General features: G+C 53.5%; 1 protein-coding gene across 2 annotated transcripts in view; it reads right to left on the bottom strand.

Moving 5' to 3' along the window:
- Nucleotides 1-12243, bottom strand: part of map4k2 (mitogen-activated protein kinase kinase kinase kinase 2) — an 86040-nt gene that overhangs the window by 56180 nt on the left and 17617 nt on the right. Inside the window, exons 1-2 of one of the 2 annotated variants that reach the window (XM_072245976.1) lie at nt 4464-4596; nt 2204-2261 (exon numbers count right to left, since the gene is read on the bottom strand). In XM_072245976.1, the coding sequence (XP_072102077.1) occupies nt 2204-2237 (34 nt within the window). In that variant the 5' untranslated portion in view covers nt 2238-2261; nt 4464-4596. Of the gene's footprint in view, nt 1-2203; nt 2262-4463; nt 4597-12243 lie in introns of those variants that run through there. The other variant, XM_072245975.1, reaches the window with a different exon arrangement.

Here is a 12243-nt window from a genome sequence, read left to right as displayed (position 1 = left end):
GCAGTGTGTCTTTACGAGACGGGTGACCACAGCCAGTATCAATACTCTTCAGAGATTGTCTAGCCTGGTGTCAGTGGTCTTGTGATTTGCATCGGCTGCTCATACGACCATCCACCCCCTGCTCCCACGGCTTCACGTGACTGATCGGGGGTGCTAAGCAGGTGCTACACCTTAGTCCAAGGGTGACCTGCAGGATGGCAGAGGGAAGGAATGCCTTCCACCTCTTTTGGTAGAGAAATATCTCCACCTCACCACCTTATAAGACTATACTTATATATATGTAAGGGGGTTTCGACTTTTATGTTACTGCAGAGGCTAATTAAAATGGTGTCTTTGTTATGTTAATCTGGGGAATGCGGCTTTGTTGTGTTAAACGCTGAGAAAGTTTGCACTAGCAGCTTGTTTTGGTTTAGAGGGTGATAAATACGTTATTAACCAATTGGGATAGTTGTTATGGTTTTGGTGTATTTGAAGATACTGTATGCGCGGGGTTTTGGGGCAGAAGGCGGGAGAGCGAGACAGAGGATGGACGAGGTGCTGTGAGTCCGCTAACGGAGTCGGACCCCGAGGAGGGCGTTCGGCGAGGAGACGGAGACAGACTCGTGTGGAGCGTCTGGTCGACCACTGTTGTTGGTCCCAGGCGGCCGGTCGAGGTGGTCCGAGGGGGTCGCAGGGTGAAGAAGAAGGTCCTTGAGCTCCAACTGTTTGTGCACGAAGAGATTGAACTTTGATAAGTGTGGCACCTTTTATTTTCCTTTTATATTTTATTCTCTTTTAATTACATAGTTCCAGTAATATCTATAAACTGTAAATCATTTAATTGCATCTGGTGTATTGTCTGTTATTTGGGCAGGGTGGGGTACCTCACACAGCATCCACACAAACTAATTACCCAGTTTGCCGGGGCCGAGGGCTGTTTCCCTGGACGACAGCGAGCCGAGCGACCCTGAGGGTGGCCGGGGGGCGGGGGGCTACATATAGTTATAAAGCTAGTAAGTAGTTCCTTACAAGGTTGGACTCTTGACCTCACAATTTATGACATTTACGCCTTATTGCCTACCTGCACTGCACTCTCTCACTGTAGCTGTGACACTTTATTCTGCATTCTGTTACTGTTTCACCTTGTTCTACCTCAGTGCACTGTGTAATGATCTGATCTGTATGAACAACGTGCAAGACAAGACTTTCACTGCACAATAACAAACCAATTCCAATTCATTACTATAGACTTGTGCCCGATTATGTCTTTGCCATTAATGGACTAAGGGCTTGCTTTCCTGCACTTTCACTCCCCGGATATGGTATAATTTTATGTAGACTCAGTGGCCGGGTTATTAGGTACACCTGCTTGTCAACGCAAATATCTAGTCAGCCAATCATGTGGCAGCAACTCAGTGCGTAAAAGCACGTCGACACGGTCAAGAGGTTCAGTTGCTGTTGAGACCAAACATCAGAATGGGGGAGAAATGTGATGCAAGTGACCTTGACCACGTTGGGAAAGTCTGCAGATGCTTTAAGTCCAATGCAACACAGCTACGCATCCTTCCCGGGAACATATCTTTACCGCATGGACTTCCGTAGTCTCCTATGCTCTCCCAGCAGATTCCCGCTCCTCCAGCCCTTGACCAACTTCCCAGCTCTTTACTTCACCCCTTCCCCTCTCCCAGTTTCACCTACCACCTTGTACATCTGCCTCCCCTCTCTCCCCCCCATCCCACCTTCTTACTCTGACTTCTCTCCCCGCGCCCCCCCCCCCGCTTCCTTTCCAGTCCTGACGAAGGGTCTCGGCCCGAAACGTCGACTGCTTACTCTTTTCCACAGATTGCTGCCTGGCCTGCCGAGTTCCTCCAGCATTCAGTGTGTGTTGCTCTGAGCTACATTGGGGGGCCAGACAGAGTGGCTTGAGTATCTCAGGAACTGCTCCTCTCCTGGGATTCTCACACACAACTCTCTCTAGAGCAGGGGTTCGCAACCTGACGTCCACGGGCCCCTTGGTTAATGGTAGGGGTCCATGGCATAAAAACATCGGGGATCCCTGCTCTAGAGTTTACCGAGACTCCGTAACAGTGTGGGTAACGGGAGCCACACTGTTCCCCTTCTGCATGGTTAAAATAACGCGCGGTCCAGTAACGAGTGAGAGTCCGGTCTGTCGGCGACGGCGGTACCTCACTGTGCTTCTGTTCGTGACGGCTCGCTAACTTACCAGGATCCAACTTAATGATCTTGATGGCGGACATCTCGCTGGTCTCCGTGTTCCGAGCCTGGGCAATGGAGGGAATGAGAGTTAGCGGCAGCGCTGGTAACGTTCGGAAAGGGCCGCGGGCGCAGCTAAATTCTGGGGGGGGGGGGTAGTCTGAGACAAAACACGGGAGATGCACAGGAGGCCGGGCAGCGTGCGTGGGGAGTGAAAGAGAGGCTCCAGGACGACGGGGCACCTCACGGAGCGATCATTGGCCTGATAAGTGAGCTAACTTTTCGGCTGATTACAGAAACGGTAGCCTCATGGCTAGCATAACACCATGACAGCACCAGCGAGCCGGGTTCAATTCCCACCACTGTGTAAGCAGTCTGTACGTTCTCCCCGTGACCACAGGGGTTTCCTCCCACAGTTCAGAGACGTACGGGTTAGGGTTGGTGAGCTCTGGCCATGCTAGGTTGGCACCCACACGCACAGACAGCCCCCAGCAATCCTCGGACTTTGTTGGTTGTCGATGCAAACATTTCACTTTATAGTGCAATGTGCATGTGCCAAATAGTGTTAATTTTTCATCTTTTCCCTCTCCCTGCAGATGCTGCCCGACTTGCGGAGTGTTTCTGACTTTCCCTGCTTTCATTGGATCTATCCCGGCTTTCCGGCACTCCTGGTTTTAATGGGATATTAAATCCCATCGACAGTTTGGGAGGGGGGGGGCGGGGTGACAGCTTCTCCAACACCGCAACTCTGCAAATCCTCGACCCTCCATCCCCTCAACCCTCAATCGATAAAACTGTCCCAAGGTCCCTCTAAACCCTCGACCCTCCGAATCCTCGTTCCTCCATCCCCTTGACCCTCAATCAACAAGACTGTCCAAAGGGTCCTTCTAAACCCACAACCCTCCAAACCCTCGACCCTCCATCCCCTCAACCCTCAATCGATAAAACTGTCCCAAGGTCCCTCTAAACCCTCGACCCTCCGAATCCTCGTTCCTCCATCCCCTTGACCCTCAATCAGCAAGACTGTCCAAAGAGTCCTTCTAAACCCACAACCCTCCAAATCCTCAAACCTCCTTCCCCTCAACCCTCAATCAACAAGCCTGTCCAAATGTCCCTCTAAACCTTCGACCCTCTAAATCCTTGTACCTCCATCCCTTTGACCTTCAATCAACAAGACTGTCTGAACCAAGGACCCTCTAAACCCTTGACCCTCCAAACCCTTGAACCTCCATCCCCTCAACCCTCAATCAACAAGACTGCCTGAACAAAGGACCCTCTAACCCCCCAATCCTCCACCCTCCAAATCCTCAACCCTCCATTCCCTCAATCCTCAGTCAACATGACCACCTAAAGGACCCTCCAAATCCTTGAACCTCCAAACACCCAACCCTCAATCAACAAGATTGTCCAAACAAAGCACCCTCGACCAGCGAAATCCTCAAACCTCCAAACCCTCGACCCTCAACCCTCAATGCCTGGATGGACAGTGCAGGGACCTCAGTGATTACCGAGGAGAACGGCAGGAACAGGATTGTGTTCCAGTACAGCCCACAGTCGATCCACTGGAGTTCTGCTAATAGTGCAGAGACTGTGCCCAGCACCGCGCTGCGGGAGGGAGCGTCGCGATGTGGGAGGGGCAGTGAGGAGCACACACATTTCAGCCCTGATCGAGGCCCTCGGACCCAAAACGCCAACCGTTCCTCGTTCCCCCCCCCCACAGATGCTGCTGAACAAACCGAACTCTCCAGTGCTGTGCTCACTGCACAGCCATGATTGTGTAGCCAAGTTTCCATCAAACTCAATATGTAAGTTTGCTGATGACACAACAATTGTAGGCCGTATCTTGGGTAATGATGAGTTTGAGTACAGAGTATCCCTCAACGTCAGCAAGACGAAGGAATTGGTTGTTGACTTCAGAAGGAGTAGCGGACCGCACGACCCAATTTACATCGGTGGTGCACAAGTGGAACAGGTCAAAAGCTTTAAGTTCCTCGGGGTCAATATCACAAATGACCTGACTTGGTCCAACCAAGCAGATTTCACTGCCAAGAAGGCCCACCAGCGCCTTTACTTCCTGAGAAAGCTAAAGAAGTTTGGCCTGTCCCCTAAAACCCTCACTAATTTTTATAGATACACCATAGAAAGCATTCTTCTAGGGTGCATCACAACCTGGTATGGAAGTTGTCCTGTCCAACACTGGAGGAAGCTGCAGAAGATCGTGAACACAGTGCAGCACATCACACAAACCAATCTCCCGTCCGTGGACTCACCTTACACCACACGCTGTTGGAGCAGTGCTGCCAGGATAATCAAGGACATGACCCACCCAGCCAACACACTTTTCATCCCTCTTCCCTCCGGGAGAAGGTTCAGGAGCTTGAAGACTCGTACGGCCAGATTTGGGAACAGCTTCTTTCCAACTGTGATAAGACTGCTGAACGGATCCTGACCCGGATCTGGGCCGTACCCTCCAAATATCCGGACCTGCCTCTCGGTTTTTTTGCACTACCTTACTTTCCATTTTTATATTTTCTATTTATGATTTATAATTTAAATTTTTAATATTTACTATTGATTTGTAATCCAGGGAGTTTGAAGCGCAGAATCAAATATCGCTGTGATGATTGTACGTTCTAGTATCAATTGTTTGGCGACAATAAAGTATATAAAAGTCTCCGCCCCCTGCGGTGTCTTTCTGTGCGCACGAGGGCAGCCCGCCCACCCTCTGTCACGGGAGTGGCCATAGGTTGCCCCACCCCTATGGTGAGCGGGAGTGGGGGGGCCAGAGAAGGATCAGGCGCAATATGAATGCACACATTTCTTCACAGCCGGATGCTGTTTCAAAACAGGAAGCCTTGCTAACGATCTGCGGAGCTGACGACAGAGATGGTGCCTGAAGCAGGGAGGGTTTGTCCCATCACGGTCGCCAGTAGCTGAGGTGGGGGGGGGGGGGAGGGAGAGGGAGGACATCCCACCTATCCCAAGTCCGTGGTGGGGTCTGTGCCCCATCGGGGGGTGGGGGGCAGTAGCTCCTGCAACACTGTGACTCTGCAAGTCCTCGAACCTTCATCTCCTCAACCCTCAATCAACAATACTGTCCGAACAAAGGACCCTCTACACCCTTGACCCTCCAATTCCTCTAACCTCTATCCCCTCGACCCTCGATCAACAAGACCGTCCAGTGGACCCTCTAAACCCTCAGACTTCCAAACACTCGACCCTCAATCAACAATACTGTCCGAACAAAGGACCCTCTACACCCTTGACCCTCCAAAACCTCGAACCTCAGTCAACAAGACTGTCCAAAGAAAGGACCTTCTAAACCCTCAATTCTCCAAACACTCGAACCTCCATCCCCTTGACTCTCGATCAACAAGACCGTCCAGCGGACCCCCTAAACCCTTGACCCTCCAAATCCTCGAACCTCCAAACACTCAACCCTCAATCAACAATACTGTCCGAACAAAGGACCCTCAACACCCTCCAAGTTCTCGAACCTCTGCAACCTCCACCCTCCAAATCCTCAAATCTCCATCCCCTCGACCCTCAGTCAACAACTCTGTCTGAATGAAGGACCCCCTAGACCCCAGAACCTCCAAACCCTTGACCCTCAAGAATGTCCAAACATAGGACCTGCTAAACCCTTGACCCTCCAAATCATCAAACCTCCATCCCCTCAACCTCCTAAACTCTCAATACTCCAAATCCTCAAACCTCCAAACACTCAACCGTCAATCAACAAGACTGTCTAAAGAAAGGACCTACTAAAACCTCGACCCTCCCAAACACTCGAACCTCCATCCCCTCGACCCCCAATCAACAAGGCCATCCAGAGGACCCTGTAAACCCTCGAACCTCCAAACCCTCAACCATCAGCACTGTCCAAACAAGGGACCCTCTAAACCAGGACTCCCCAACCTATTTTACGCCATAGACCCTGACCACTATCGGAGGGGTTTCTTGACCCCCGGGTTGGGAACCCCTGCTCTAAACCCTCGAACTTCCAAATCCTCGATCCTCAATCAACAAGACCACCCAAATAAAGGACGTTGTAAACTCTCAACGCCGCTTCGACCCCGGGCACATCCCTCCCCTCCGTCGATAGGATCTGCAGGAGGAGAAGCCTCAGGAGGGCAACGTCCGTCATCGGCGACCTCCCACCAGCCTCCCACCGGGCAGGGGGTGCAGGAGCCTGAGGTCCCACACCACCAGGTTCAGGGACAGCGACTTCCCTTCGACCGTTCGGTTCTTGATCCGACCCGCACAACCCTGCTCACCGCCACGCTAGGACCCACTTTGCGGTCTTAAAAGGACCTTCACTTTGTCGTAAATGTGACCGTCTCTGTAGAAACTTGCGTAACATTTGTAAACGCAAGAGACCCTGCAGGCGCTGGAAATCCAGAGCAACACACACACACAAAATGTTGGAGGAACGCAGCAGGCCAGGCGGCATTCACGGAGAGGAATAAACAATAAAAATTCCCTCCAAAGACGCTGCCTGATCTGCTGACTTCCTCCAGCAATCTAAATAATGTATATTTAATTTCTACTTTTCTTCCGAATGCCGCTTATCTGACACATCTGAAAATCAGGTTTTTTTCAGAGCACGCCTGCAGATGAGGAACTGTGTATGTGACAATAAACTTCACTTTGATGTTGGATTCTGTTCCCCAGTCAGGCACCTGCCGCACTGCGGACTGAAAAGCTGGTGCTTCCAACTTGGGCTCTGGGTTAGATGGAGGATACAACACCCCCGGGGCTCTCACCACGCTGAGGGTGACTTCCTGTTGTCCTGGGCCAGCAGTCATCAGATCAACCCCGGGAGTGTGTGATGGGACGGTGTAGAGGGAGCTTCACTCTGTGTCTGACCCCGGGAGTGTGTGATGGGACGGTGTAGAGGGAGCTTCACTCTGTGTCTGACCCCGGGAGTGTGTGATGGGACGGTGCAGAGGGAGATTCACTCTGTGTCTGACCCCGGGAGTGTGTGATGGGACGGTGAGGAGGGAGCTTCACTCTGTGTCTGACCCCGGGAGTGTGTGATGGGACGGTGTGGAGGGAGTTTCACTCTGTGTCTGACCCCGGGAGTGTGTGATTATGAAAAAGCAGTGTGTTGCCTATGTGAAATCTCCTGCTTCCTGTGAGGGTGGGGAGGTTTACTGAGAGGCTGTTTCCCAGGGAGGGGGAGGTGCTGACACTGTAAGGTAATCAGCTTCCGTTCGTTGCTTTCCTGTTCCCTGCACATCAGCATCTCAGCACAGCAGCCCTGGTGATGGGACAGGAACGACATACCAACTCACACAGAGAGGCAGACCTACACTGATAACCCCCCCCCCCCCTATGGATAAACCCAGGCCCATGCCCCCTCCCACAAAGTCAATAAAGTGTGTTGTTCAGAGTTTGCATCAGTCTGGGCACAAGTTTCTACTGTTGCACAGCCTAATGTTCCGATCACTGTAAGGATCATTAACAATCTCAATTGGCAGCCTTAAAGGCTTCCCATTCACTCCCACCATCGACACTCCTATGGGATCGCACCCCTTCCCATTCACTCCCACTGTCCACACTCCCAACGGGACCCACCCCTTCCCATTCACTCCCACCGTCCACACTCCCAATGGGACCCACCCCTTCCCATTCATTCCCACCATCCACACTCCCAACGGGACCCCACCCTTTCCCATTCACTCCCACCATCCACACTCCCAATGGGACCCCACCCTTTCCCATTCACTCCCACCATCCACACTCCCAATGGGACCCACCCCTTCCCATTCACTCCCACCGTCCACACTCCCAATGTGACCCACCCCTTCCCATTCACTCCCACCGTCCACATTCCCAATGGGACCCAATCCCTTCCCATTCACTCCCACCGTCCGCACTCCCAATGGGACCCACCCCTTTCCATTCACTCCCACCGTCCACACTCCCAATGGGACCTCATCCCTTCCCATTCACTCCCACCATCCACACTCCTAAGGGATCCCACCCTTCCCATTCACTCCCACTGTCCCATTCACTCCCACTGTTCTCACTCCCAATGGGACACACCCCTTCCCATTCTCTCCCACTGTCCACACTCCCAATGGGACCCTCCCTTTCCCATTCATTCCCACTGTCCACACTCCCAATGGGATCCACCCCTTCCCATTCACTCCCACTGTCCACACTCCCAATGGGATCCACCCCTTCCCATTCACTCCCACTGTTCACACTCCCAATGGGATCCTACCCCTTCTCATTTGTCCCCTCTATCCACCCTCCCAACGTGACCAATCCCTTTTCAGTCTCTGAATCAACTGAAATATTCACAGTGCACAAGGATTTGTAAACACCAATCTGATTCAGCAATCATGAAGATTAATTGCCACCATGAGCTGACTTGGCCTACGTGAGAGTCCACTCTCCAAATGACAGACTCCCGTCTGACTGAAATAACCACAGTCATTTATCAACCAAACAGCTACAGCACTATCTCGGGTTAGTGCTGGGCCATGCCGCTCAGATGATCTGAGCCCACTGTGTAATTATCCTGCTATTATCGGGAGAAGAGGCTGTAGTTTTGAAGGAGTTGGATTTAATTACTGTTGGTCGATTGTTGTGAATCAGAAGTCCAAACCTGTGCCTCAGTGTGACGTCCAACAACCCAGCAGAAAAACAAATTTCCATAATTTATGTCCCGACTTTATCACTACTAACCAAGACAGTCAGTGTTAGTAGTAGCTGGAAGTCAAGTTATGCACAGCCAGATCCCACGGATAGTGATGTAATCCCCCAGTTCCTGCCTCTCCAATGATAGGGCACACCCCTCCCCTACCTGCCCCCATTCCCGTGGTGTGGTGCTCCCGCCACCCCCCCACCAAACCGCTCCTCTGGCAGCTTGGCGCCAACAGCAAAGTGTAACCTGGATGCCTGCGGAGGCAGCTGGGCAGGAGCCGGGCATGAGAGGATGTGCTGTGCCGTGCCGTAGGCGGGCATCAGTGACACCACCGACCACAGACACCTTCCCGTGCGTCTTGTTGGGGGGGGGGCGGCAGGGGCCAGAACCAGCTGAGGGCCCCAGGTCACGGAGAGGAGGAAGTTGTAGTCCTCACGTTCTCAGAGATATTAAACTCCAAAATGGGCATTTGCTTGAGATGGCACAGCACATTTGGATATTAATCATCAGTGTGTGGCTCTCAGCAATGAAAAAGGAGGAAAGGGAATTTCTGTGAAGTTTCAGTAAATTAGGACCACATTACAGATCAGAGTGAAGCTCCCTCTACCCCATCCCATCACACACTCCTGGGGTCAGACACAGAGTAAAGCTCCCTCTACACTGTCCCATCACCAACTCTTGGGCCCTTACCAGCTTCTATCCAACTCCCCCTCTCACCGCACCCCCTTCTCAGAAGCACAGGAAGGTGTCTGTGGTTGACATTTCGTAAGATCACTGCCACAGCACAGTGCTTCTTCTGACACCCATTTCACACCATGCTGCCTCTGCCAGGGGCCACACAGCAGGAGGGGGTGGTGAGCTCTCTGCTGGGGGAGGGTAAGAGGGTGAGGTACACTGAGGGACGGTGGAGTGAATGGGATGGAGTTTGGTCCCATAGAGTATGCGGATGGTGGGAGTGAATGGGAAGGGATGGGGTCCCATTGGGAGTGTGGATGGTAGAAACGAATGTGAAGCTGTGGGATCCCATTGGGAGGGGGGATAGACGGGGGGGAATAGGATGGTGTGGCTTCCCACAGGGAGTGTGGATGGTGGGAGTGAATGGGAAGGGATGGGGTCCCATTGGGAGTGTGGATGGTAGAAACGAATGGGAAGCTGTGGGATCCCACTGGGAGGGGGGATAGACGGGGGAATAGGATGGCGTGGGGTCCCACAGGGAGTGCGGACGGTGGGAGTGAATGGGAAGCCTTTAAGGCTGCCAATTGAGATTGTTAATGATCCTTACAGTGATCGGAACATTAGGCTGTGCAACAGTAGAAACTTGTGCCCAGACTGATGGAAACTCTGAAAAACACACTTTATTGACTTTGTGGGAGGGGGCTGTGCACACACTGCCAGCATGGGCCTGGGTTTATCCATGGGGGGGGGGGTTATCAGTGTAGGTCTGCCTCTCTGTGTGAGTTGGTATGTCGTTCCGGTCCCATCACCAGGGTGCCAGGGCTGCTGTGCTGAGATGCTGATGTGCAGGGAACAGGAAAGCAACGAACGGAAGCTGATTACCTTACAGTGTCAGCACCTCCCCCTCCCTGGGAAACAGCCTCTCAGTAAACCTCCCCACCCTCACAGGAAGCAGGAGATTTCACATAGGCAACACACTGCTTTTTCATAATCACACACTCCCGGGGTCAGACACAGAGTGAAGCTCCCTCCACACCATCCCATCACACACTCCCGGGGTCAGACACAGAGTGAAGCTCCATCCACACCGTCCCATCACACACTCCCGGGGCCAGACACAGAGTGAAGCTCCCTCTACACCATCCCATCACACACTCCCGGGGTCAGACACAGAGTGAAGCTCCCTCCGCACCATCCCATCACACACTCCCGGGGTCAGACACAGGGTGAAACTCCCTTCACCGTCCCATCACACAGTCCCGGGGTCAGACACAGAGTGAAGCTCCCTCTACACCATCCCATCACACACTCCCGGGGTCAGACACAGAGTGAAGCTCCCTCCGCACTGTCCCATCACACACTCCCGGGGTCAGACACAGAGTGAAGCTCCCTCCACACCGTCCCATCACACACTCCCGGGGTCAGACACAGAGTGAAGCTCCATCCACACCGTCCCATCACACACTCCCGGGGCCAGACACAGAGTGAAGCTCCCTCTACACCATCCTATCACACACTCCCGGGGTCAGACACAGAGTGAAGCTCCCTCCGCACCATCCCATCACACACTCCCGGGGTCAGACACAGGGTGAAACTCCCTTCACCGTCCCATCACACACTCCCGGGGTCAGACACAGAGTGAAGCTCCCTCTACACCATCCCATCACACACTCCCGGGGTCAGACACAGAGTGAAGCTCCCTCCGCACTGTCCCATCACACACTCCCGGGGTCAGACACAGAGTGAAGCTCCCTCCGCACTGTCCCATCACACACTCCCGGGGTCAGACACAGAGTGAAGCTCCCTCCACACCGTCCCATCACACACTCCCGGGGTCAGACACAGAGTGAAGCTCCATCCACACCGTCCCATCACACACTCCCGGGGCCAGACACAGAGTGAAGCTCCCTCTACACCATCCTATCACACACTCCCGGGGTCAGACACAGAGTGAAGCTCCCTCCGCACCATCCCATCACACACTCCCGGGGTCAGACACAGGGTGAAACTCCCTTCACCGTCCCATCACACACTCCCGGGGTCAGACACAGAGTGAAGCTCCCTCTACACCATCCCATCACACACTCCCGGGGTCAGACACAGAGTGAAGCTCCCTCCGCACTGTCCCATCACACACTCCCGGGGTCAGACACAGAGTGAAGCTCCCTCCGCACCGTCCCATCACACACTCCCGGGGTCAGACACAGAGTGAAGCTCCCTCCACACCGTCCCATCACACACTCCCGGGGTCAGACACAGAGTGAAGCTCCCTCTACACCATCCCATCACACACTCCCGGGGTCAGACACAGAGTGAAGCTCCCTCCGCACCATCCCATCACACACTCCCGGGGTCAGACACAGGGTGAAACTCCCTTCACCGTCCCATCACACACTCCCGGGGTCAGACACAGAGTGAAGCTCCCTCTACACCATCCCATCACACACTCCCGGGGTCAGACACAGAGTGAAGCTCCCTCCGCACTGTCCCATCACACACTCCCGGGGTCAGACACAGAGTGAAGCTCCCTCCGCACCGTCCCATCACACACTCCCGGGGTCAGACACAGAGTGAAGCTCCCTCCGCACCGTCCCATCACACACTCCCGGGGTCACACACAGAGTGAAGCTCCCTCCACACCGTCCCATCACACACTCCCGGGGTCAGACACAGAGTGAAGCTCCCTCTACACCATCCCATCACACACTCCCGGGGTC

The sequence above is a fragment of the Mobula birostris genome, chromosome 28, assembly GCF_030028105.1.
Source record: "Mobula birostris isolate sMobBir1 chromosome 28, sMobBir1.hap1, whole genome shotgun sequence".
Taxonomy (NCBI): Eukaryota; Metazoa; Chordata; class Chondrichthyes; order Myliobatiformes; family Myliobatidae; genus Mobula; species Mobula birostris.
Note: the sequence above shows the minus strand (reverse complement) of the source record. Positions and strands in the feature narration are given on the sequence as shown.